The sequence below is a fragment of the Perognathus longimembris genome, chromosome 15 (genome assembly GCF_023159225.1).
Source record: "Perognathus longimembris pacificus isolate PPM17 chromosome 15, ASM2315922v1, whole genome shotgun sequence".
In the NCBI taxonomy this organism is placed as follows: domain Eukaryota; kingdom Metazoa; phylum Chordata; class Mammalia; order Rodentia; family Heteromyidae; genus Perognathus; species Perognathus longimembris.
In genome coordinates this window covers 1,015,956-1,042,923 of record NC_063175.1, presented here as the reverse complement: position 1 = coordinate 1,042,923, position 26,968 = coordinate 1,015,956, and the positions used below count along the sequence as shown (strand labels likewise).

General features: G+C 43.2%; 1 protein-coding gene across 1 annotated transcript in view; it reads left to right on the top strand.

The window, feature by feature from the left end:
- Positions 1–26,968, top strand: part of Colec12 (collectin subfamily member 12) — a 191,242-nt gene that overhangs the window by 131,590 nt on the left and 32,684 nt on the right. The window contains exon 3 of the mRNA XM_048363073.1: positions 17,995–18,117. Within this exon, the coding sequence (XP_048219030.1) occupies positions 17,995–18,117 (123 nt within the window). The remainder of the gene's footprint in view (positions 1–17,994; positions 18,118–26,968) is intronic.

Below are 26,968 nucleotides of genomic sequence, written 5' to 3'. Positions count from 1 at the left end.
CGACCCAGGCCTGTGGACATACTTTGTACAGTTCCACCAGGTCTTGCCCCTTCCTTAGCCAAGGGCCTTCAAGATTATTTCTGGCAGCCCTAAAGGATGGTGGAAAGAATTAGGAGGGAGAAATAGATCTTCTGAGAGACTGGGGAAGGGGAGAGATGTTGTGTAGGGGGAAAAAGTAATTCAGGTAGAAATCAAGATGGTAGCAATCTGGGAGTAGAAAGGGAAAGAGAAAATAAATAGGTACCAAGTACACCCTGGCAGGAAGGATGAGAGTCTTAAAAGGAAAAGACAAAATAAACCTTCTTAGCAACCCTTTCTCAAAAATTTCCCCATTGAGGCCAAGAGACACATGAAGAAGTGGTCTGTATCACTGGCCATAAAAGTAATGCAAATCAAAACAACACTGAGATTCCACCTCACCCCAATAAGAATGTCCATTATCAGGAAAACTAATAATAACAAATGCCAGAGGGGATGTAGCCAAAAGGGAACCCTACTACATTGTTAGTGGGAATGTAAACTTGTTCAGCCACTCTGGAAAGTGGTATGGAGATTCCTCAGAAGGCTAAACATAGAACTCCCCTATGACCCAGCAGCCCCACTTTTGGACATCTACCCAAAAGACCACAAACAAGAACACACTAAAGCCACCAGCACAACAATGCTCATCACAGAACAATTTGTCATTGTTAAAATATGGAACCAACCCAGATGCCCCTCCGTAGATGAGTAGATCAGGAAAATGTGGTACATATACACAATGGAATTTTATGCCACTATCAGAAAGAATGACATTGCCCCATTCATAAGGAAATGGAAGGACTTGGTAAAAATTATACTAAGTGAAGTGAGCCAGACCCAAAGAAACATGGACTCTATGGTTTCCCTCATAGGGAATAATTAGCACAGGTTTAGGCAAGTCACAGCAGAGGATCACAAGAGCCCAATAGCTATGCCCTTATGAACACATAAGATGATGTTAAGTGAAATGAACTCCATGTTATGGAAATGAGTGTTATATCATGGTGCTAATTACTTTCAACATGCCATGTGAAACCGTAGCTTTTTGTTGTTGTTGAACCTCTTGTATCTCCTGCCTGGGGTTGTCCCCATGCTATCACTGTATCTCATCTGAGTACCCTTGATACTGTGTATACTGGTATTAGAACTAGGGAAGGGAAAGGGAATATCAAAATTGAGAAACAAAGGATTAAAAAATAAGTGACTCCAAAAGCAATACTTACAAAACCATTTGGTGTAAACCAACTGAACAACTCATGGGGGGAGAGGCAAAGGGGGAGGGGGGAGGGGGAAATGAGGGAGGAGGCAACAAATTGTACAAGAAATGTACCCACCGCCTTACATATGAAACTGTAACCCCTCTGTATATCACTTTGATAATAAATAATTATTCAGAAAAATAAATAAAAAGACTGAGAAATTTTTTTTAAAAAATTCCCCATTGATCCACATGCTGATGGCTCACACCTGTAATCCTAACTACTCAGGAGAATGAGGTCTGAGAATTATGCCAGCCCAGGCAGGAAAGTCCATGAGACTCTTTTCTCCAATAAACCACCAGAAAACCAGAAGTGGCACTGTGGCTCAAGTGGTAGAATTCTAACCTTGTGCTGAAGAGCTCAAGGACAGCACCCAGACCCAAAGTTCAAGCCCACAACAGACCCCCGCACCCCCCAAAAAATCCCCATTGAACTCCAGGCTTTGAACTTGCTAGGTAGGTGCTCTACCATAGAACCAGGATTCCAGCCCTTTTTATGAGGTTATTTTTTGTGTGTGTGAGGTTATTTTTAAGATAGGGTCATGCTTCCTGTCCAGGCCTATGCCCAGACTATACTCTGCCTAATTTAGGTATTTTGTCATAGTTGGATGGTATATACCACCATTTCAAGCTGCTTCGGTTGAGGTGGAGTGTTTTAGACTTTTCTGCCTGGCTGACCTGGAAATGTGATCTAGTCCTAGCCTTCCAAGAAGCTGAGATGTCAGGTATATGACACTATGCACGACTCTTGGGGAAGAACTCCAGATAGAGAATTTCCCTGCCTTGGCTGGCACTGAACAGTGATCCTCTCATTCTCAGCTAAGTAGCTAGGCTTACGAGCACGCGCCACCCATATTTGGTGTAACTGACAACTTTTTATAGCAATGGCCAGGATATCATGGTGAAGATTTGTTCCTACGCCTCCTAGGGCAAGAATTGGCTGTTGATTGCCCTTTCTTTCCCCCTTCCTCACCATGTCCTATGGGATTTGATGTGGGTCAACTGACTGAAGGACCAGTGGCAAACACTTGCTTAGTTTGTTAAGGAATACACTGGGAGTTTTACCCAGTTCCATGGGAACAGAAGAATGTTCTCAAAGCCTGGAACCTGAGCTCACAGCCACTTTCCCTTAACAGTGGAACAGACTTAAAATAGTCATTTGCCTGTATACTTTAACTTATTTTTTTTTTTAATTTACTCAGACGTGGAGTCTGTGTCCTCTGAGCCATCAGCTGGATGCATGACACATCCTGGAGCTCATGGCAGTGGGGTGCCCTACCCCTCTGGGAAAAGGGCCAGGCAGGGAGAGCCCCAAGTCAACAGTGGAAAGTGTTTTAGCTGTGCCCAGGTATTCCACCCACAGATGATTGCTGGGTTGTTTTCTTTTACAAAAGTCTAGGAGACAAGCAGAGCTGATATTCAGCTATGGAGTACTATGGGGTATCCAGAATATCACCTCTAGAGTATGGGGTTAGGACTAAAGATAGACAGGACTCTACAGCCTCGTTTTGGTTGAGCTGGCATCTGGGATGTGGAATGTTTTAACATCTGAACTAAGAAGAAGGAGTTCTGGCCCCACCTGCCACCGATCCACCCCTTTCTCCCCAACCACCCCTTCCCCTCTCCAGCCCTGAGTGTCCCTGTTCATATGCCTCACTGGTAGTAGCCCTTTGAAGCCCCATGCTATCTTTCTTGGGTTCCCTCCCCCATCTCTTGTTAAGTAGGCAAGTGCTCCTGACTCCAGCTCTGAACAAAATAGGTCATCAAAGCTGCCTACAGCAGCCCAGGATTTCCTCCATTCCAGTCCAAAGCTCTACTCCCTTTGAGTAGAGGGCCTGTGCTGTGTGTGAGGCTCAGACACGGATGCTGGTGACCAAAGAGGGTAGCTTCTGAGACAGCCCCTTGCATACATTCTGGTACACCCCCCCCCCGCCCCCACCCCACACACTCCTATAGATCCAGCCAGCCAACGGATCCAGGCTGGTCTTCCAATCCTTTAAAGCCTCTCTGGCTTTGTATGTGTTTGAGCCAGAGCCAGGCTGATGGGGCATTAGACCCACTGGCTTGTTCCTGCTGAGCTCTTCCTGTGCTGGTGGCTTGTCTGCTCTGAGATGGGATGGGCAGAAGTGCTTGCTGAGCCCTGGCCCTTGCAGCAGGTATAGCCCAGCACTGCGTACCTCTCAGCAGCCAGGGGTGCTCACCAGCGGACTTCCAGCTAAAGCCCAGCAAAGCCCTGTCCTTAGGCCATCACCAGGCCCTCTTCTCTCCCTTCCTTTCCTTTTGCCATGGACCTCCAAGAGCACTGGCATGTACAGGGAACCCTAGCACCTGGTCTTATATCATCTCTTCTCAGACTCACCAAGGGTCTGAAGGGAAGTGGATGCAGATATGACAGAAAGCCCTTTGGGAAAAGATTTGCACTGGACATTCCCCCACTGCAGGCATGCTGTAAAACAGTGAGTCCCAGGAGACGCATCAGGAGGTGCTGGGACTCAAGCTGTCTAACATCACCATGATGACCTCAGCATTGCAGTGAGCTGCCCACAGTGCCTGGCTCTGTGCCTAGGATGGCTTGTCCCTCTGCCTCTCATTCTTACTGTAACCCACAGAATGAGCACACAGGTTTGGAGGGTTAAGTAGTGCCTAAAGGAATCACTGGGTGCTAGCCAAGGTTTTGGCCATGCCAAGGCTTTTTCTGCTGTATAAATGTGTGGCTATGTTGAGGCCCAGATAGGGTAGACCTCTTTGAGGAGGCCAGAGGAGCAATGGAGGAGCACACAGCTGCTGCTCACACTCAATAGTCCACCATGGTCTTTTTGAGGAAGCAAAATGATCTCTGGAAAGGAAACTCATGCAGTCTGTCAGCTTCTTGCCAACTCTACTACAGTGCAACCTGCCAAAAACAGCCAAACTTTGTTTGGGGTATGAAAGCAGCTGTTATAATAAACTCCTGTGCGTTGCCTCCTTTCCTGTTATGGTGGGAGGACTGTTTAAAGTAAATGTCTGCAGTCCATGGATTTTCTGGGGTCATGAAAACATTCTTTTTTATTGGCAGACTCTGGTACATTTTTTGGAGAAATTAGGAAGTAAACAGAATGCCACCCATCATTTCAGATTCATGCAGATGTGTAAGTCAATGCTTGCTGGATTCAGGGGGACTTTATTCTCCACTTCCTGCCCCCCGGGCTGGACCTGTCACTCATCTATCCTAGGACATTCATAACAGAGCATAGGGAACAAGTGTGCAGAACATGGAATAACTTGGAGTCCAGGGGATCCTGGCTCTGCTACCCATAAATGTGGAATAATATCAAGGAAACTTTTCCAGCTTCAGTCTCCTATGTTGTAAAATAGGTTTATAATAAATGCACATTGAGTTTTAAATGATCAGTGTTTAAAATGATCAGAGTTTAAAATGATCAGTGTATGTAATCAGGTATAATAATAAAAAGTTCATAGCTGGGTGCTAGTGGCTCACACCTGTAGTCCTAATTTCTATGGAGGCTGAGATCTGAGGATTGTGGTTCAAAGCCAGCCCATACAAGACAGAGTATATGACTCTTACCTCCAATTAAACAACCATTTGAGCTGTGGCTCAAATTGTGGAGTGACAATCTTGAGCAAAAACCTAAGGAATAGTGACTGGGTCCATTAGGACCAGCATATGTATAACATTTCCTAGTTTCACATGTATGTACCCAGTTAATCTTCTCAAGCAACCACATGAGATAGCTACAGTTCTAACCATATACTAGCTTCTGTGAACCACTAGAGTCAGGGAAGCTAATAGGTAAGTGAAACAGCTGGTATATTAAATAGCCATAAATTCTAAGGAGAAAAAATAGGAACAGGAGGTAAATGAAAGTAAGAGAATTGCATTTTTCTTAGTCAGGGAACACCCAACTGAAAAGGTGACATTTGAGTAAAACTGTATAGAGACTCATGGGCAAAGGCCCTGAGGCCTTGTGTATGGCTCAGCAGGTGAGAGTGGGGTTGGGGGCAGATGATGTGAAGCCTCATAAACTTCAGCTCTTTCTCTCAGTGAGGTGAGATGCTTCCCAGAGGAACCTGAGTAGACACACTTGGACATGATCAAGAGGAAGCCAGAGGTGAGAAGCAACACTTGAAATGTGTTCTCTCCAGCTGTTACTCTTGCTGTTGGTTCCCACAAGGCCAATGGCCAAATTTTGGAGATTGTTTAAGTAGGACATTTCTCAGTGGGACATCTGGGCCTCCCCTAGAGACTTTGTACTTGTTGATCTTAACAGATGAACTTTCCCCAACTTCCCCTCTGTGACCTGCCTCCTCCCCTCTTCGGGGTGGTTCTAGCCTCAGCTGTACGCTGCACTGGGTGGTCCCAGTGGTGCCCAAGCAGCTTGGTTCACATAATACCTGATGTATTGCTGGGATCACTTGGAACTCACAGGTAAGTTTTGTGCAGGCCAAGAGAAGTAACTAGGCAGAAGAATGAGGAATGAGATGTTTCTAACATCACTTTCTCCCCCACACACACAGTGTGGGAGATGAAGGATGTCAGTGTTTCAGACAACCAGAACCCATTAATTCTAGAAGGAAAGGATCCTGCATCTTCCCTAGTCCTATAACAAGTCAGTTCTCATCCTCAGGTCTATGGCAAGTTTCTGACACCCATGGGTCTCCTCAAATTGTGTCTAGATGTATGTCTGAATGTTTTTCTGGAATGAGGTTGTAACTCTAGAATGAGGTACCACATGACTCTTCTTGGAATGACTCTGTTACAAGGGCAGGCCACACTGGCAAACTTAGGTGGGCAAAGTACTTTCGCCTTTGTACACTCCTGTGGGAAAGTATCAATTTCAAATGGAGTTAAAGGAGCCAATGAGTTCCCTTGTATTAAGGAGCTGTGATATTAGTATTTGACAAATATTACATATGATGTTCCCATGAAAGAAACATAAATTATAATATCCTAGAAAGTATGAGATGCATTTTTTGTGCCAGTAGTAGGGCTTGATCTCAGGGCCTGGGTGCTGTCTCTTAGCTTTCTCCCTCAAGGATGGCACTCTACCACTTGAGCCACACCTCCACTTCTAGCTGACTTTTCTGCCCAGGCTGACTTCAAGCTGCAGTTTTCAGATCTCATCCTCTTGAGTAGCTAAGATTACAGAGGTGGGCCACTGGCACCAGGTGCTTGGGTACATTTTTGAAGACATCAAAGTGTATTGATACTTAAGGTTTCCTTTGCTTTTTTTTCTAGGTGGTTTTAAACCATCAGGAATTCACCTTGTATTAGATAACTTGTTCTCATGTTCCCCATTGCCTTTGAAAACACCACCTAGCTTTGAAAAAGCACCTAGCAGTGCTTTCTAGATACATGCATGCACCCAGGGGTTTAAAACAGTGGCCTAGGCCTTAGGGTCTTTGATATAATTGCTCTGGGTCCTTCACTCACAGGACCCCTGTGCAAAAGGAGGTCCAAGCGCAGAAAGGATTTAATGTTCACCAACTGCACAGCAGCACGGTATATGGATATGTGAGATGAGCAATCCTAATTTAAAAGGGCGGGGGGGGGGGACTTTTTGAGCACTGACATGATGCAGCAATTGGAAAGTTCCACCCCTGACCTCATGTAATGGAGGACAGTCACTACACAGGCATACTATAAATACGGTTCCAGAGTCACTTCAGGCTGTAATATAATTGAATTTTGCATGTAGGCATAGGTCCTGTCCTTAGATGTCTCATTATGCAAAGAAAATATTCCAAAATCTGGAAAGACCTGCAATACTTCCGATCACATGCGTTTAGAGAAGGGATATTTAATCTGTGTGCATTCCTAAAGTCCCACTGGCATTCACTGGCATTGTTGGGTACTGGATACAATGTGTGCCTGGTATGCACATCAGCCAGCCAGGGCTTGCCTGCAGACGCTCTGCCAAGCACACCAGGCAGAATTCTTGGGGTGTGGTTGGGATGTAGCTGCTTTCCATGAGCTTGGACTATCTCAATAGTCAAGATTAGTTTTCTGGAGACTGTAGCTGGGACTGTCAGAATCCAATCAAAAGATGGGTTGAATATGACTTAAAACATATTTCACCTGTGTCCTTGTCCAACACTGCCAGTTTACTTTCATCCTGGTCACAGAGAGCAGTAGTCAGGGCTCCTCTCAAATACACCATTGTTTTCCCACAAAGCTACAATCTCTCTTACATAAAGATGAGAGCTTCCCAGGCACAGTTATAATTCTAGCTACTCAGGAAGCTGAGATCTGAGGATCATGGTTTGAAGCCAGCCTGGTAGAAAAGTCCATGAGACTCATCTCCAGTTAACCAACAAAAAGCCAGAAGAGGAGCTGTGGCTCAAATATTAAAGTGCCAGCCTTGAGTGAAAAAGTCAAGTGAGAGTTCAAGACTATGATTTCAAGCTCCAGTACCACAACAGAGGGAGGGAGGGACAGAGGGAGGGAGGGAGGAAGGGAGGGAGCAAAGGAGGGAGAAAACAAGGGAGGAAGGGAGAAAAGATAGAGGTTTGTGTTTAGACTTAGGTCCTGAAGTATTTATTATTTGGATAGAAATATTTCCCTTGGAAACATTATACTAAAGATGGATCCTTTTATTTTGTAATTATAAAGGTGACATACAGAGGGGTTACAGTTTTATAAGTCAGGTAATAAGATGGATCCCTATTCCTGAGGCATCTCAACACTTTCTGGGTGTCAATATTAAATATCCTTTTGGCAAGAAGTTATAGATGCATCCTTAACTCATTAAATTCTCTGTTTTGGTTGAATAAGAGTGTCAGCAAATAACATTTTTTCAGGAGTACCTTGCAAAAACCATAGATAAAGGCTATTTTGCCTTTAATTCTACAGCTATCTCAAAGGTTTGGATCATATATTCCTGGCCCTGGCTCAGTGGCTCAGAGAATTCAGCATGATGATGCTTGGGTTTGGAGGCATAGCTCACTAGCCAGTGAGCAAAAGCATCAGGTACCTAGCTCAGGTTCCAGTCTTGGACCTAAAAAAAGAAAGGATTATGATGCTCGATTTGATGGAAATGAGTATAATAAAAATTGCAATATGGTCCAGAGTAAGAAAAATGAGTGAAGTCAGGGCATGAGTGTGGCTTAGTGGTAGATGTGTTGATCTGCACCATGACAAAAACAAAACAATGAAGCAAAAAGCCTGCTCGGTCTGTTCAGGCTACTAGGTGGAGAAAGGGGAATTGAACAGACCTGGGAGATGAATACTGTATAGTTCAGACGTAGTACCTCTGAGTAGGTGGGCATAGGCAAAGGGGGTGGGAGAATCTTGCAGATACAGCTCAGTGGTAGATCACTTACCTGGCATAAGTCCTTGAGTTCAATGCTCAGTACCATAAAAGAGGAAAGGGCCCTTTAATTAGGAGTCTCCACAGAGCTTTCATTTCTACACCTGACAGCCTTGACTGGCTTTGCCTTCAATGTCCAAGTACTTTACACCACTGGTTCCAAATCTGTTCTTTATAGCTAACAAAAGTAGTCACTATGGGAGCACAGACTCCCCCCACCTCAGGGCCTCCGGCTTTTTAGGATATCAACTATCTGAAGCTAGGGAGATCCCTGCATTGTGTCCAGCCTACAGTACATCCCTTCGTGACACTCTTCCCTTCCTCCTGATCTGTCTATTCAGCCAGAGGGCTTCACTCATTTCCTGAAGAAAAAGTTTCTCTCCCCTACTCTGTGATCTATTTTTGTTGTTGTTGTCTCTTAATTTTGTGTGCCTTCAAGTATAGGTTTTACTTAAACAAATAGAAACATATATTTATGGAGGAATGTCTGTCAAGTTAATTGCTATTTTCATTTCACTGGACCTCTCTCTTTTGATGAAACATCACTAGTTTTCTGGATTTTTTTGTTTGTTTTGTTTTGTTTTGAATAAACTAAGATGGATGCTGATGACTCACACCTAGAATCCTAGCTGCTCAGGAGGCTGAGATTTGAGGATTGTGGCAGGAAAGTCTGTGAAACTTGTACCTCCCAGTAAACGTGAAAAAGCCAGAAGTGGAGCTACAGCTCAAGTGGTAGAGCCCCAAGAAGTGCTCAACATGTAGTTGAGCAAAATAGCTAAGGGACAGTACTTAAACCCTAAGTTCAAGCCCCAGTATTGGCACATACATGCACAGACACACACACACACACACACACACACACACACACACACACAATGAAGTAGGTAGATGTGGAAGATCAGACTCAGGTGTCTCTCTGTACATCTTCCATGCCCCAGCTCCATTCCAGTGAGTCATACAAATACCCTGCCATTAACAGAGGTTAATGATGGCAGGGGCACTGTTTCCCATCATCATTATGTTAATCCTTCAGCTGCCCCAAAGCAACTCTTTTTAAAGAAACAACTCTCAAAGCAATGTCAGGTTGTGTACTTTTGTTTCCCATTTATGCCTATAGGCTTTAGATTTGTGTACTCAGAGGCACCCAGTGCATCTCTCAGCCTGGGAAGGGGTCTAAGGGCATGTTTCACACTCCTTCCATTTGTGTCCCCAATCCTCCACCCCAGCAGATAACCAGGTCCTTGGATGCTTAGGGAGCAGATGCTCTCCTGGTATGTGCTCCTGAGCAGCTGCCATCTCTCAGAATATCTACATCCTGGCCTGAAGGACACTTGGAAGGCTGGGTGTCAGGACTGGGAAATCCCCTGCACCTGCAGACTGGTTTCAGTGGTTGGGAGGGAGATGGACGGGGAACCATGGCACCCTCTTTTCTCACTGCCAGGATCCACTCTTTGGTCACTGGTTAAGCCACATGCTTTGCAGAGAGAGTACTCTGCATGGAGTGACCAGAGCGGCACCCTGAGGGGTATATGAACCTCACTTACTGCCATACCTACAGCCAGGCCTGACCTCTCATGGAATAATGAACATTGACTTAGGGAAGAATGTTCTTGGATTGGATAGCACAGATAGTAAGAGAAATCATAGCTTGCTGCAACCTGGGCCCTGTCATGGTTAACTGGGGCTGGCTTTGACCACTCATTTGAGGACGGGTTATCTTTAGCCATGTGAAAGGTTGCTTCAGCCCTGGCTGATTTTGACAGTTCACTTGGACTACAAGTCCAACCCATCTCTCCACAGCTTATCTAGTCAGACACCCTTCATCTTGCTGCCATTTTGAGGTAAATTAGCTTTGCAATGAGGTATGAGATGCATCTGCATTCAACTCCCAGCTCAGCCACTTGCTGGCTTAGGATCTCAACCTCTGGACTCTGGACTTTCCCAAAATCTATAAACTTAAGAATCAGAATTGCTGCCTTTTAAGGTTATTATAGATATTCTAAGAAGGAAAGATGAGGAGCCTGGCCAATTTTAAGTCCTTAGTAATAGCTGTCCTCGCTGCTATTTTTTTCTTTGCATTTGCATCAGTAGCAAACCTAACCCACTAACCAATGTCTGATGGCCTCCCTCCAAATAACCTGCGTGGTGTGTAAGTGTCTTCTTCAATTAGACAGTGGACTCCTGATGGCAGGCTGGAGCTGAATTTTCATGAGTTGTTTTAATAAAAGGGTTGAAAGTTTAATCACAGAAGGGCATCGTATGGCATGATGTACCACATAATGAAGATGTTAGAACTGTGGAAATGGCTCCAGCCCTCAGGTCTGTTGATAGTTGGCTCTGTGCCCCCAGGATGAAATGACCAGGAAGACAGCCTAGAGAGAGGGCAGTTAGCAAGGGTGAGAGATGGGATTGATTGACCTCCTCAGCCAGATAGGATCCTTCTACTCACAATTGAAAGCATTTGTGGACAGCTCATATAATAAGAGATTCTTATTTTTAAAACCACAGAAAGGAAAATAATGACATTCTTTTGAGACACTGTACATTCTGGCAGACACTATGTATTCTGAGTTGGGACCATTATTACATCTTTTTTTTGCCTACAACAATTCTTTTTTAGAAGGCAGGGTATAAATTATAAATATTTAAACAAATAATACATATTCCTTATTGTTAACACTCAAGCCAAACTAGAATGGATTGTCTTTTTATATGCCAGGGGGGAAAAGGTTAACAAAAACAAAATATACCCTTGGTAAATGTGCAGAATATTACTACACATTCCAAATGAACGCTGAAGAGTTCATGTGCTCATAAAGGTCTCTTCTAAGCAATTTTTCTGGCTTAGATATACATTTTGAAATACAGAGTTTCTGTGCGGCTTCACTTATTTAGCCCAGAAAGTGACTTTATTACCAATTCTTCTGCTTCCATGTTATTTAGGAAACTTGGCATAAGAAGATGTCTAGCCTACCAGTAATCCTACCTACTTGGGATACAGAGGCAGAAAGGTTGTGGTACAAGGTTAGCACTAACAAAATTAGTTGAAGACCCAGTTTGAAAAAACAAAACTAAAATAAAAAAGGCTGTGGGTGTGGCTCAAGTGAAGGCCTTGAGTTTATTACAAACCCAGATAAATAGGTAGGTAGGTAGGCAGACAGATAGACACAGTGTTCAATGCTGAGATTTCTATTTGAGAAACTAAATTATTCCTAACTAACAAAAATTTTTTTTCAAATTTTTATTATCAAACTGATGTACAGAAAGGTTACAGTTTCATACGTTAGGCACTGGATACATTTCTTGTACAGTTTGTTACCTTGTCCCTCATACCCCCTCCCTCCTCCCCCTTTCCCTTCCCCCCCCCCCACAGAGGTGTTCAGTTCACTTACACCAAACAGTTTTGCAAGTATTGCTTTTGTAGTTGTTTGTCTTTTTTTTTTACCCTGTGTCTCTCAAATTTGGTATTCCCTTTCAATTTCCTACTTCCAATATCAGTATACACGGTTTCCAATATACTCAGATAAGATTACAAAGATAGTGTAGGTACAACCACAGGAAGGTGATACAAGAACATCATCAATAATAGAAGCTACAGATACACATAGGACGTTGAAAGTAGTTACAACTGTTTCCATAATATGGAGTTCATTTCACTTAGCATCATCTTATGTGTTCGTAAGGGTATAGTTATTGGGCCTTGTGATGCTCTGCTATGACTTGCCTAAACCTGTACTAATTATTCCCAATAAGGGAGACTATATCTAACTAACAAAATTTATACCAGTTAAGTCTATATTGTATAAGTTTGTGTAATAGTAACAGTGTAATAGTGTAATAGTGTAATTGTGTAAGTAATTGTGTAATAGTAGCCTTTAAAATAAGGACAGCTAATTATTTGTGAGATACAGTGGATTTTGTATTTAAATTTTGTTCTGATGATATTGCAGAACATAAAAGCAAGTTCCAAGGACAGTTGATGGTTTTCTTACTTTGGAGGAGGGCATTTTAATTATGTACAGGAATAGATTTGAATCATCAGTTCTGCTGTTACAGCCAATCATTCTGTTGTGTTTATGGGAATATATGCCATCAGACAGTAGATTAATAAGTACCAAAAAAAACATATAAAAAGGTCATTTCAAGTCTCACATCAAAACTTGCGGTCTTGTAGATTGTGCAGTCTTGCAGCTTCTTGCAGCTTCTCTTTGGTAACATGACACTTAAAGAGTCACACCACTGAGATACAGACTTGGATAATTTTGAGTTGTCTCAGAAGCATGAACTCTGACCTCAGTCCAGTCCCCACTAGGAGGAAAGGAGTGGATCCCCATGGATCCATTTGTAGCAGACAAGCCCATTGTGGAGGCTATACATGATGGGAAATGTAATAAAAGAGAGAACTCTTTTTTTTCCCTCCAAAAGATTGGAAAAGTAGCCTGGGTTAGAGCGTGAACCACAGCACTTGGGAGGGCTCTTTATGGGGAACCACAGCAGAAAGGAATTCTCCCTGCTGGTGAATTCTTCTGGCCTTTTGCCCTGCCAATTCTGGAGTATTTCAGTTATTCCTGCAACCAGCTAACCCCTCTCTACCCACCACACCCCCACACTGCTACTTGGAAACATGTTACTGGAATCAAGGGAAACCTAGGAAAATTAGAATTTAGAAATTGGGAATCAAATTGTCCACCTATTCTGAACTTCAGTGGAATATTAGAGGTATTAACCAGAGTGATTCTGGCTTCAGGGAATCCTTAAAGGTTTTGGAACAACAAAGACTTGGACAGTGGGAAATACATTTAAAAACCAGGAGGCAAATATGGGGACGGAGCAGAAAGTAGTTCAAGAGGGATGCCCAGTAGAATGGCATGCCTGGCAGCATGCTGTTGAGAGCAGGTTTTTGCCAGAAGAGGCAACACTGCTCTCCTTCCTGACCTGGACCATCTTATCCCCTGCAGCACTCTGCAGATTGGCTTGCACTTCCTCCCCCTCACCCCTATGGGAACCAAGTCCCCAGTCTCTGAAAAGTAATGCTAAGAAAACAAATACCACAAAAGCTGGTAACAGGGATATCTCTCTGAAATGTTTTTTTTTCTTTTTGTGACCATCTAGGTTGAAGAAGGAGGGGTCCCCCAGCTCCAGGAACCAGCAGGGTCTCTTTGTAGTAGGCATCTGTGTGTTTGGCCAGATGTCCTCCCAGGGGAGGGCAGAGAAGGAAAGATAAAACAAGGGTTCTTATTAAAAATAAGTCCCCAGGGGGAGAGAAAACAAGCCAAAGAAAGTGTGTCAAGTGGAAAGAGAGGCCGGGCAGTGCCATCTGATATTGATTAGTGCAGATACAGTGAGCAGGGGAGACATGCAGCAAGGAAAATGTCCCAACTTTTCAGAAGGTGAACCAGTGTCGGCTGTCTGGGAGTGGATCTGGATGAATGCCATGGGCACAAAATGTCCATTGGCAACCCAGTGCCAGCACACAGGGAAGGATAGGAGGGACAGGTGCTTGTGGAGGGACAGGATTTGGCTTCTTCCCCCTAACTGGCCTCACTTTTCCCATCAGTAATTGTCACTCGCTGAGCTCAGTGCTATTTTCCAGCCTTCAGGTCCCATTGTCCACCACAGTCTCCTCCCTAGCCAAATCTTCTGAGGTTCTGCTGTGGAGTGAAGAAGTTGCCCCTAGGAAGGGAATGAAACTCCCACCACCAACAGAAGTACCATCCAATCTTTGGGCAACAGCATTCTGTTGTCACCACTCCATATGTATTATTCTCAGCATGGAATGCAGCGTGGTTGTGGGTCTTCCTATCCACTTCTTCCTTTAATAATTTCAGAAATGTGTACACCCTTGCTCAATGACACAATGTTATGGGTCTTTGTCATTTTAAATTACCAAATGATAAAGACTTTCAGAGCTCCGTGTGTGTGTGTGTGTGTGTGTGTGTGTGTGTGTGTGTGTGTGTGTGTCCCCATCCTTCAGTTAAGGATGGATCACTGCAAGTTTTTGTTTTTATATTTATTTTTGGCAAATGTCATCAGAATAGCAGTGTTTTAGTACAGGGTGAGTCTGGATTCTTGTGGGACTGGAAAAGGAAGCTTCCAGTGAGAATGATGCTCGCATGCTACAGTGGCTGTTCTGGCTGAACTAGTTAGCACCATTGTTAGTTTGGGACATAAAAAAGCACTGAGATATACAGGGAACTATTAAAGAAGCAAAGCAGAAAGATAATGGCATTTTAAAAATTAGAAAATTATGGGGCTGGTAATATGGCCTAGTGGTAAAGTGCTCACCTCATATACTTGAAGCGGGGTTTGATTCCTCAGCACCACATATATAGAAAAAGCTAGAAGTATCACTGTGGCTCAAGTGGCAGAGTGCTAGCCTTGAGCAAAAAGAAGCCAGGGACAGTGCTCAGGCCCTGAGTTCAAACCCCAGAACTGGCAAAAAAAAAAAAGAAAAAGAGGCGTGCGCGCACGTTCGTGCGTGTGGGAGAAAGAAAAAGAGAGAGAGAGAGAGAGAGAGAGAGAGAGAGAGAGAGAGAGAGAGAGAGAGAGAGAGAGAGAATTGTGACCTAAAGAAGCTGAAGCTGATTTTCTCTGGGGCTGTTTGATCAATGAGTCTGATTGATAGCTTCATCTTCATGGCAATAGTTGGTTAAGTTACCCAGCACCCTATCTTCTAAACTAAACTCTCCCTTCTCAAAGTATGCTCTCCTCAGACCAGGCATCAGGACCTTGTTAGAAATGCAAAAATCCACTCCTAACTCAGCCCTCCTGAATTGGGATGTACATTCCAACAGTGTGCCACATGAAGCCTTTTAATGTTTGAGAAGCACAATCTAAAGTATAACAGTGGGCCAGAGCATCCGTATGACCTGGGAACTTGTGAACCAGCCTTATTCTCAGGCCTCCTCGATCAGAAACTCTGTGTGTAAGCAAGTCTTTCAGTAATTCTGATGCACCCCAAAGTGTGAGAAGCTGTTCTAAGCTATGAAACTGATGGGTGAGGTGGGGAGGGCCTTCCTGTTATGTCTATAGCCAGAGCACTAGAATGACCGGCTGAATCCAGAGAGCTAACGTGAGTCATTGTTATATGTTGTTTCCATCATTTTGTATTTTTTTTCAAATTTTTATTATCAAACTGATGTACAGAGAGGTTACAGTTTCATACGTTAGGCATTGGATACATTTCTTGTACTGTCCATCATTTTGTATTAAATGCAGCTGAAGACTCCTTTCACTGAAGAAGGGCACTGTGGGTAAAATTTCAAACCAGAAGGCAAAAGCCTGGGCTGTAGCTAACCCCTTATGACTTCTCCATCTGAAGTGATGAGCACAATCCTAGGACCTGGGGACACTATTAGTAAGACACACACAGGGAGACAGGGCAGGGAAAACAGGATATTCTCAGCTGTACAGCATGGTCTTCACGTTAAAAACACCATTGTCTTTGTCTTCCGTGTTTCTAATCAATCAGATGGAAAGTTCTTTTTATGGCTTCGTGTCTCAAGTCCCTTATACCAGGGTGTAAGAGAAGAGGCTATTGTCTGTCCTTCCTTCCTTCCTTCCTTCCTTCCTTCCTTCCTTCCTTCCTTCCTTCCTTCCTTCCTTCCTCTTCCTTCTTCCCTTCCTTCCTTCCTTCTTCCTTTCCTCCCTTTCCTTCCCTCCCAAAAGGTTGAATTATAATCAATAAAGCTTTTCCCTCTTCTCATAAAAAATATCTGGTCTTTCTATCAGTTCCATAGTTATTATTCACAAATTATAATAACTTAAATAATGGTCAGTATTTATCTGTCTGTCTGTGTATATGTGATACACAAAAAGGTTATTTATTATGGAGAATTTGATCATAAAAATGTCCATGTTAGCTGGGCACCAGTGGCTCATGCCTGTAATCCTAGTGACTCAGGAGGCTGAGAGATCTGAGGATCGTTGTTCAAAGCCAGCCCAGGCAGGAAAGTCCGTGAGACTCTTACCTCCAATAAACTACTCAGAAAAGCCAGAAGTGATGCTGTGGCTCAAGTGATAGAGCGCTAACCTTGACCACAGAGAGGTTCAGGGACAGAGCCCAGGCCCTGAGTTCAAGCCCCAGGACCGGCAAAAAAAAAAAAAAAAGTGACAGTGTTAGCCCAGTAGCTCATGTCTATAATCCTAGCTATTCATGAGGCTGAGAACTGAACATCACAGTTCAAAGCCAGCCTGGGCAAGAAAGTCTGTGAGACTCTTATCTTCAAGGAGCTACCTCTAGGAGAGCCAGAAGTAGAGCTGTGTCTCAAATAGTAGAGCACTAGCCTTGAGCATAAAAGCTCAGGCCTTGAATTCAGGCCCCAGAACTGACGTGCACACATAGACACACAAACACACACAGTGTGAGGGTTTCTGTTCTACTATAGGTTTCAGGACATTAAAACCAATAGCATGTGGATAAATTGGCTTCTTCTTAGGGGAAAAAGGGAGTGCTAGTTTGTAGTGTTCACCAATTTCCATGGTATAAACATTCCCTCTGGGGATGATTTCATGTTACCCTCAGTTTAATAACTAAAATTCTTACCAATTTAACAACTGGCTCAAGCCAGTTGGAACCAGCTCCAGAACACCAGCGAAACACATATCAAGAGATAATCCACTGGGACATGATAAATTATACAGGACTCCAGGCATTCACACACAGTGAGACCAAAGGAGGATACTCAGGGAAAAGGAAATGAGTTTTTTTCTTTGTGGTTGTTTTTATTATTGTTTTGTTCATATATCTGTCTTTGGGAAGGTAAGTAGGGGGCACAGAAATGGAGGGACAAAGGTGAACAAATGTAGCAGTGGTATTCACTAGATACTGTGTGGTAAATGAACTATATAACTTGTGGGTAGGGACAGGAGGGAAAAACTGGGAGACAGTGAGGGAAGGGGTGATATTATCCAAAAAGAAATGTACTTATTACCTGACTTATATAACATATAACTTATGTAACCCCTTCTGCACATCATCTTTATAATAACAATACAAAATTTAAAAACCTAAAAAGTTAGAAGATAAGTCACAGGTTTTTCATTTGGTTCATTGTATCTGAATTGCTGTAGATCCTTGTCATATGTGAAACAAGAGCATTTAAATAATTTATCCCAGGATGATGCTTATTTAAATAATAGTCATAATAAACAGTATGTGATTTTAAAGTATTCTATAACACGAAGTTATATGTTATTTTAAGGTCATGTTAAATGCAGCCATAACAATATAATGCAATTTTTAAAAGGTTTATATTGCTGCAGTGGAGAGTTTATTTGATTTCTAAAATTCTTGTGTAGTATTGTAAAGCATATGTAAAAATAATTTAGTCATGGCATTTGACCTAAATACAAAAAGACACTGTTTGAAATGGTGTTTGCTTACTATTATTAAAACTTCTCTTACAGGTATTCAGGAAGGAACACAATGTACCAAATGTAAAAATAACTGGGCACTGAAGTTTTCTATCATATTATTATACATTTTGTGTGCCTTGCTAACCATCACAGTAGCCATTTTGGGATATAAAGGTAAGTGCCTTTTCCTTTCTCCTACCAAATAGCAAAGAAGTTCAAAATTAATCTTTTACTGAGTACTTAGGGCTTATGCCTATAATCCTAACTACTTGAGAGGCTGAGATCTGAGATTGAGGTTTAAATCCATTCCAGGCAGAAAAATCTATGAGACTCTTATCTCCAAAAAACTACTCAGAAAAAAGCCAGAAGTGGTGCTATGGCTCAAGTGGTAGAGTGCCAACCTTGAACACAAAAACTAAGGGACAGCACCTAGGCCCCCAGTTCAAGCCCCAGTACCAGCACACACAAAAATTTCATTAACCTAAGCATGAAAAAAAGACTCACCTTTGCAAATATGAAATGCAGCCAGCTGTCTGTATCTACAGGGAATCAGTTCTAGGTTCCCCTCCCCAAGACTTCAGAAATTCTGGATGTTCGAGTCCCTCATATGAAACAGTGAAGTATTTGTACAGAACACACACATCTCCCCATATTCTTTCTCTTGACTCTCTATGTGATGTACAACTATGTAAAAGCTATAGAAATAGGTATTTTACTGAAGTGTTTAGAGAGTAATCCATGGAAAAATGTGTGCTTATAGCTATGGATATCCAAGAGGAAAAGCAGTGGTTTCTTTTGACTCATTTCAACAACATTAATAGTCCTCTATAAGTTGTGAAGATTGTGTTCCTCTTTGTTGTTTTATCCTACCTATTTCTAGCTACTCCTATTTTTCTTCCATCTTGTCTCTAAGAGGTTCTTGGAAACCCAGAAGTCAACATATGGGAAACCATTATTGACATGATAAGCAAAACAAGATCTCCTTAGATGCAACTTACTAATGAATCTCCTTTCTTTCTCTTTACATTTACAGCTAGACACTGTTGTTTATATAGCTCCATAAAAATGCTGCACACAGCTTTACCTTACAAAAAGGTTAGGCCAGCTGAGCACCTGTGGCTCGTGCCTGTAATCCTAGCTACTCAGAAAGCTGACATCTGAGGATTGTGGGTCAAAACCAGCTTAGGCAGGACAGTCCATGAGACTCTCATCTCTAATCAGCTAACAAAAAGCTGAAAGTAAAGCTCTGGCTCAAGTGGTAGAGCACTAGCCTTGAGCAGAAAAGCTCAGGGACAGTACCCAAGCCCTGAGTTCAAGCTCTAGGATGGGTTCATACAGAGGTTAGGACTACATCTGTCTGAATCCAGGTAATAAAATTTGTTGTCCAAATCCTCCTGACCCATCCTTCCCAGACATCACAGGCAACAGGTGTCCTGATTCAGAACCACCAAGGGCATATGTACCCTCCTCTCAGCAGCCACCTCCACTGCCTTCCCTCAGATCTGTACCTGAGCTTTTCTCTGTCCCTCAGCCTATGAACCTGACACAGGACAAGAAAGATCAGAGTGAATTCCCTCTGTAAACATAGCAAGTTGGAATGAGAATGGGCCTCAAACCTGGCCAGTCACAATTTAAATCTGGGTCCAGCTGATCTTAATTTATCAGTGGATGATGAGTGTTTGCTTTGTGTGCCTCCCTGGTTCTATAATCTGAGTACCAACCATCACACCGTAAAGGTTCTGATTGTATTTTGTAAAATGGTTATCTTCATGGTAGTAAGGATGAGCCAAGACAAGATAATAGAATCCATCTTGTCCCATAATTGGTGCCAATAGATAGTGGTTATTAGTGTCTCCCTCCCTCCTCTTCCCTCCCTCCTCTCCCCTCCCTCCCTTCTTTCAGTACCTTGCTTTATTTTTTGCCAGTTCTGGGGCTTTTTTTTTTTTTTTTGGCCAGTCCTGGGGCTTGGACTCAGGGCCTGAGCACTGTCCCTGGCTTCTTTTTGCTCAAGGCTAGCACTCTGCCACTTGAGCCACAGCGCCACTTCTGGCCATTTTCTGTATATGTGGTGCTGGGGAATCGAACCCAGGGCCTCATGTATATGAGGCAGGCACTCTTGCCACTAGGCCATATCCCCAGCCCAGTCCTGGGGCTTTGACTCAGGGCCTGAGCACTGTCCTTGGCTTCTTTTTGCTCAAGGCTAGCACTCTACCATTTGAGCCATGGTGCCACTTCCAGCTTTTTCTGTTTATGTGGTGCTAAGGAAGTGAACTCAGGGCTTCATGTGTACGAGGCGAGCGCTTTACCACTAGGCCATATTCCCAGCCCCTCAGTACCTTGCTTTGAACCCAGCCTTGTGCTTGCTAGGTAAGGGATATGTCATGCACTGTCCCTTTTTTTTAGGGTGTTTTTTTCAGAATCCCAAGCTCTTTGCCTAGGCTGGACCTTGGACTGCAATTCTGTATCTCTCTCCACATTGCTGAGATTGCAGGTGTGGACCACCTCCCACTCCTCAGTTTGCTTGTTAAGTTTGGGCCTAGCTAACTTTTATCCTAGATGGCCATCCTTTGCCTTCCAATTAGCTGTCCTTCCTTCTTTGTTATGCAGCACTAGCTATTAGACCCGCCAAACTTGTTAGTCCTCAGTACAGTTCATGAATTTTAGTCCCCAAGCTAAAGCCATATTCATGGGAAGCATCGTGCATGGATGACTGTGTTGGCTGATGAATTGGGGCAACGAGAACTTGGAAACTTTCCAGGCTATTTCATCCATCTTCAGTCAGCTCCTGCAACCTGGAGCCCCACGGTTTTCAGATGAAGCAGCAGAATATGTGATTAAGAAAGGCCTTTAAGTCCCGACCAGGGCTGGGCCAAGGGGCAGGAGGGGAACCTATATAGCAAAGGAGGGTGTTCTATGTTCAGGTCCAGATAGCCTTCTTCTTCCCCAGATTATTTAGGCCAACACTCACTTCTCCATGATTTCTTAGTGACAAGCATGAAGTCAAGCAGCCACTTTAAGTAATTTCAGGACTCAGTACTCCCCAGTGATACAATAAGAATAAACATTTACTGCTAGAAGCAAAAGGAGACTGGGAGATATATAATATTTTGTTATTTTCTTTTGCTTCTGTTTCGAAATAAGAGCATCAGAGTCATACAAAAAGATCTAAAGGGTTTCTTTTTTTTTAATTCAAATTTTTATTATCAAACTGATTCTAAAGGGTTTCTTCTTGCTTATTTTTGTTTGGTTTTGTGGTACTGGGGTTTGAACTGTTGGGTCTCAAGCTTGTTAGGCAGGTGCTCTACCACTTGAGTTACACCTCCAGCTCCTTTTGCTTTAGCTGTTTTTCAAGTTAGGTCCTTCTTTATGCTTGGCTAGCCTGGACCACAATCCTCCTATTTATACTGCCCACACAGCTGGGATGCCAGACCTGTACCAAGATACCAAGCTTCCTATTAACTGGAATAGTTTTTTTTTTGCTGGAGCCAGCCTTGAACTGTGTTCCTCCTCCCTAGTACATAGGATTATAGAGTTGAACCACCTCACTTGCATTTTTCCTTTTTTGATTTATTAATGTAAATATTTCCCCCATTTTTTTACCCACTGAAAATCCTCCTAGCTTTAACATGTTAGAATACGGTCCATTTGCTGGAGTCCCTTTTGCCTATTTTCCACCTACATAGCTCCTTGTTTTCCTTGGATCACTTACAGCTATTTTTCCCAAACCCCAAAGTACTGTTTCTTTACTCTTAGTCCTTTTGCTCTGTGTCATTATAGCCCAGGTGACTAGTTTGTCTTATTGATTTATAGACCAAAGGGGTAGTTGGGTGGGGTGAGTGGAAGGAAGATAGATGGGTAATTGATGGATGGGTGGATGTTCAGGTGGATAGATGACAGAGTGGTTGGATGGTGGATTAAGCCTGACTTCGATGAAGACAAACAGTAGATGCCCCCAGTTATCTGTAAGCAATCTGCAGATAAGGGACCACTGCCCCCTCAAAATCCTACCTAGAAACCTAAAACCTGGAGATCAACTTGGCTTGATTTGTGGAATAATAATACCAAGGTGAAGGGAGAAGAGCTCTGGGGAGCAAATAGAAGGGGAGTAAGGTGGCATCTTGCCCCTCATTCCCTTCCTTCAATGCTTCTATTCCTCAGGCCTCCAACCAAAATAAGAGAATTCAACTTGTACTTGCTGGTTGCCAAACCTGGCATTAAGGAACAAAATGTTGATGTTTTCCAGATGTACTTTCTCCTTACATGTACAGAGGTTCCTCTTAGTTGCTGATAAGATTCTGGTGAACTAATACTGCAACAGGCAGAAAGATGAAAGCAGCTCTCCCTTCCTACACCTACCTTGAATGGTGGACAAAACTCCCTTCCCACAAAATAAGTGGGGAGAGAAAGAGGAAGGAAAGAGAGAGAAGGTGGGGGGAGGGGGTAGAAAAGAGGTTGAGAGAGGAAGGGAACAGAGAGAGGCAGAGAAAGAAAGAAACGCAGTGAAAGTGGTGTAGGGACATGTTTCTCTGCAGGAGAAGTGGGAGGAAATGAGATTCCTCTCTCAGAGCTGGTGAAGGCAGTTCCACTCAGCTTCCTCCTTGCCTGTCTCCCCCACACTGAGTTATGGTATAGGAAGTTTCTACTGAAGAGTTCATTGGCTGAACAAGCTAGAGAATGGCTCAGTCATCAGACAGAGCTGTAGAGCACTGTGATCCAGAGGCGTCAGCCACTTAGCAGATACACATTTGTGGCCAGGGGCAGCTTGGTGTGTCTTTCACCTGGGCCTTTTATCATTAGTCAGTGGAGCCTTCACGATAAGAGCAATCTAATTCACTGAGCCGTTTCCTCCAAAGTATTTCTGGAACAGAAACTATTCCATTTCCCTGATCAACAGACCATCTTGCTAAGGATGGCTAGATATAGAGAGTCAGCAATCTGAATTTTGCTCATTAAGAGCATCCACTAAGCCATGTGTGCTGTGCATGCCTGTAATTGCAGCTACTTGTGAGAAGATTTGGAGAATCAAAGGTTCAAGGCCACCTGGGCAAAAAAGTAAGACCTATCTCAGTCAATAAACTGAATTTGATGGTTCATGCCTGTAATACCTGCTCTGTGGGAAGTGTAAGTGGGATTGTATCTAGACCAACCTGGGCAAAAATGTGAGGCCCTGTTTGAAAAATAACTAAAGCAAAACAGGGCTGGGGACTTGACTCCTGTGGCCAAAGTGCATACCTAACAAATTTGAAGTCTTGAGTTCAAAATGGAGTCCCAGAAAATAAGAGAAATTTTTCCTATAAGTCACTATTCCTAGCCATAGGATATCAATCTTGCTGCTACACTCTGCCAAAATGACAATGACAACAGGATTAGTGGCTTTCCAAATGTGCATCTGGTCACACTGTCAAACTCTCTAGAACTCTGGGAAACAGCCTATAGATTTTGTTTTTCTCTATTGAAGTGAAAATGTCATGTAAGGCAGAAATGCTTTCCTTGAATTCCAAGGGAATGAAGTGTGGGTCCTGGGGGTCCCGGGCCTGTGAAAAGGGGCCTCAGTTTAGAAGGAACAGTTTGAACACTGGGTGGGAGCTCTCTGCTTGCCCCCTGCTCCCCTCCTCAAGAGCTGGGGCTGTGGGCTCCACCTCTTGGATCTTTGATGTCTAGCTCTATACTAGAGGCTTAAAAAACATCCAGTGATATTGAGATTAAAGAAATATACAAAAGACTATCCTTTCCTTCAAAGTTCTTTTTACTGGTGGAAACCAGATAGAGGGAAGGGAAATACTAAATTGGAGGCAATGTAGAGTTTCAGGGAGGGTATGAATTTTGGAGTTAGATCTTCCAGCCTGGTGCCCTCTGAGTCACCTAAAAACTGGGTGACTCTGGAAAGTATCAAACATCTCTGAGCTTCTCTTTCTTCCTTTCAAGTAGGAGTGATAGGAATGAAGTACAGTGAGGGTTCATTGCACCAGGCAAAGAATAGGAAGTTTCTAGGGCTGGGAATATGGCCTAGTGGTAAAGTGCTCACCTCATATACATGAAGCGCTGGGTTCAATTCCTCAGCACCACATATATAGAAAAGGCCAGAAGTGGCGCTGGGGCCCAAGTGGTAGAGTTCTAGCCTTGAGCAAAAAGAAGCCAGGGATAGTGCTCAGGCTCTGAGTTCAAGCCCCAGGACTGGCAAAAAACAAAACAAAACAAAGAATAGGAGGCTTCTAACTCTGTTGAATTATAGACAATAGAACTTGTCATTCACGTAAAGGTTCAGTAGGTGTGCACAGAAATCAAATCACTAGCCAGGCTCAAAATAATGGAGTGGGGAGACTTAGATTCCACCTTTAAGAATGGGTAGAAATGCCAGGCACCAGTGGCTCACATCTGTAATCCTATCTACTCCGGAGGCTGAGATCTGAGGATTGCGAGTTGAAGCCAGTCCAGGCAGAAAAATCTGTAAGATTTTCATCTCCAATTAACCACAAAAAGTCAGAAGTGGAGGTGTAGCTCAAGTAGTAGAACATCAGCCTTGAGTGAAAAAGCTGAGGGACAGCACCTAGGTTCTAAGTTCAAGCTCCAGTGCCTACACACACACACACACACACACACACACACACACACACACACATACACACACATACACATACACACGCACGCACGTACGTGCACACACCTGTTGTAACCCTCCTGCACCTCCTGGCCACTTTCCTCCTATGATAATGATCTGAAAACTGAGGCCTGTCTGGAGCTCTGTTGCTGACAGCTCTGCTGCTGCCTTCTGTGTTGGGAATTAAGAGTTAAAAGCAAGGCACACGAGAGTTTATGCTGAGCCTCTTCAGTCTGTGTTTCATAGACTAGCCAGCTGCCAGCTTTGCAGCCAAAAGTTTACAGCCTTATGCTGAAATGCTATTTTTAAACACAGACACACACACCCTGATGCATGGAGCCACTTTACCAGCACTGAAGGGCTGGGTGAAAATAGTTTCTTTGCAGTACTGAACAACAGAGTTAACAATTTCATTAGTCTTCTTTTAAAGTATTCTTTTTATGCTAAGGAAACCTGAATTTTCTGTCCACAACAGTTCTGTGTTTTTCTAAACTAAAATGGAAGAGACTTGAAAGAGTGTAGAAAATGACCGACTACCAGCATAGTTAGAGGTTTTTGTGGCTTCTAGAAAAGAGGCAGGACTTACAATCCTGTGTGTGGTTTGAAGACAAACTGAGACATATGTTTTGATTTGAGAATCAGAACTGAGTCTAAACTTGTAAACATCCCATAATTTATTTTTAAATAATTGTTTCAGCTAAAATGCATAAAATACATGGTATTCTGTAAAGTGTGTAGGGATTTCAGAGAATGCATCCCAATTTCACAACTGAGGAACAGATTATTTGAACAGATCTGTGTCCTGTACATTTTTCAAAACTGTGCAGAGGAATTTTCAAAATTGTGCTCAGGTTCCCTGCTTGGTCCCCTTGTATTTATTTACTTCCACCCAAGGCAGAGTCTTATTTAAATACCAGTCATAATAAAGGAAGCATTTGTTAAATAACTACTTAGTGCCACACACTGAGGTAAGAGTTCTTGGATGAGGCTGGGAATGTGGATTAGCAAGAGAGTACCTGCCAAGCATGCACGAAGCCCTGGGTTCAATTCCTCAGTACTGCATAAACAGAAAAAGCCAGAAATGGGGCTGTGGCTCAAATAGCAGAATGCTAGCCTTAAGCAAATAAGCTCAGGGACAGTGCCCAGGCCCTGCGTTCAAGCCCCAGGACTGGCAAGAAAAAATGCTCTTGGATAAAAATGAATACAAGCAGGCTTCAACTTCCCAATAGTTCTAAGCGACACACACCCCGAAAAAAAATGAGATGGATAAACTGCAACACTTGGATTGGTCCTTTGTTTCAACAGTGTCAAAGAGTGAGTCTACAGATTCAGGGGGAGACACAAGGGTCACCATCTGAGGGTGGGGGGGTGTTCAGGGCTTAATAACATGTAGAAGAAAGCTGTATGACTCTCAAGATAATTAAATAATTAAATAGCCATGAACTATATCAGTCCCCACATCTAATCACCTGAACTTGCTCCTTCCACATCTTTTAGCTCTCTGACTGGCCCAGGCACACACCTCTGAAGCCTAGTCCATTGTTCCATGCAGATCTTCCTGGGGCAATGGGTCAGGACCAGCAGCGTTGCATGACTGGTCAAGGCCATGATGAGAAACTTAGGACCTCACTGGGAGGGGGAGGTAGCGCTCCCTGCAGAGCCAGCCTCTTTCATCTCCTCTGACAAACCACACTTTTTTTTTCAAATTTTTATTATCAAACTGATGTACAGAGAGGTTACAGTTTCATACGTTAGGCATTGGATACATTTCTTGTACTGTTTGTTACCTTGTCCCTCATACCCCCCTCCTCCTTCCATTTCCCTCCCCCCCCCCCCCACGGAGGTGTTCAGTTCACTTACACCAAACAGTTTTGCAAGTATTGCTTTTGTAGTTGTTTGTCTTTTTTTTTACCCTGTGTCTCTCAAATTTGGTATTCCCTTTCAATTTCCTACTTCCAATACCAGTATACACGGTTTCCAATATACTCAGATAAGATTACAGAGATAGTGTAGGTACAACCACAGGAAGGTGATACAAGAACATCATCAATAATAGAAGCTACAGATACACATGGGACGTTGAAAGTAGTTACAACTGTGATATAACAATTGTTTCCATAACATGGAGTTCATTTCACTTAGCATCATCTTATGTGTTCATAAGGGTATAGCTATTGGGCCTTGTGATGCTCTGCTATGACTTGCCTAAACCTGTACTAATTATTCCCAATAAGGGAGACCATAGAGTCCATGTTTCTTTGGATCTGGCTCACTTCACTTAGTATAATTTTTTGCAAGTCCTTCCATTTCCTTACAAATGGGACAATGTCATTCTTTCTGATAGAGGCATAAAATTCCATTGTGTATATATACCACATTTTCCTGATCCATTCGTCTACTGAGGGGCATCTGGGTTAGTTCCAGATT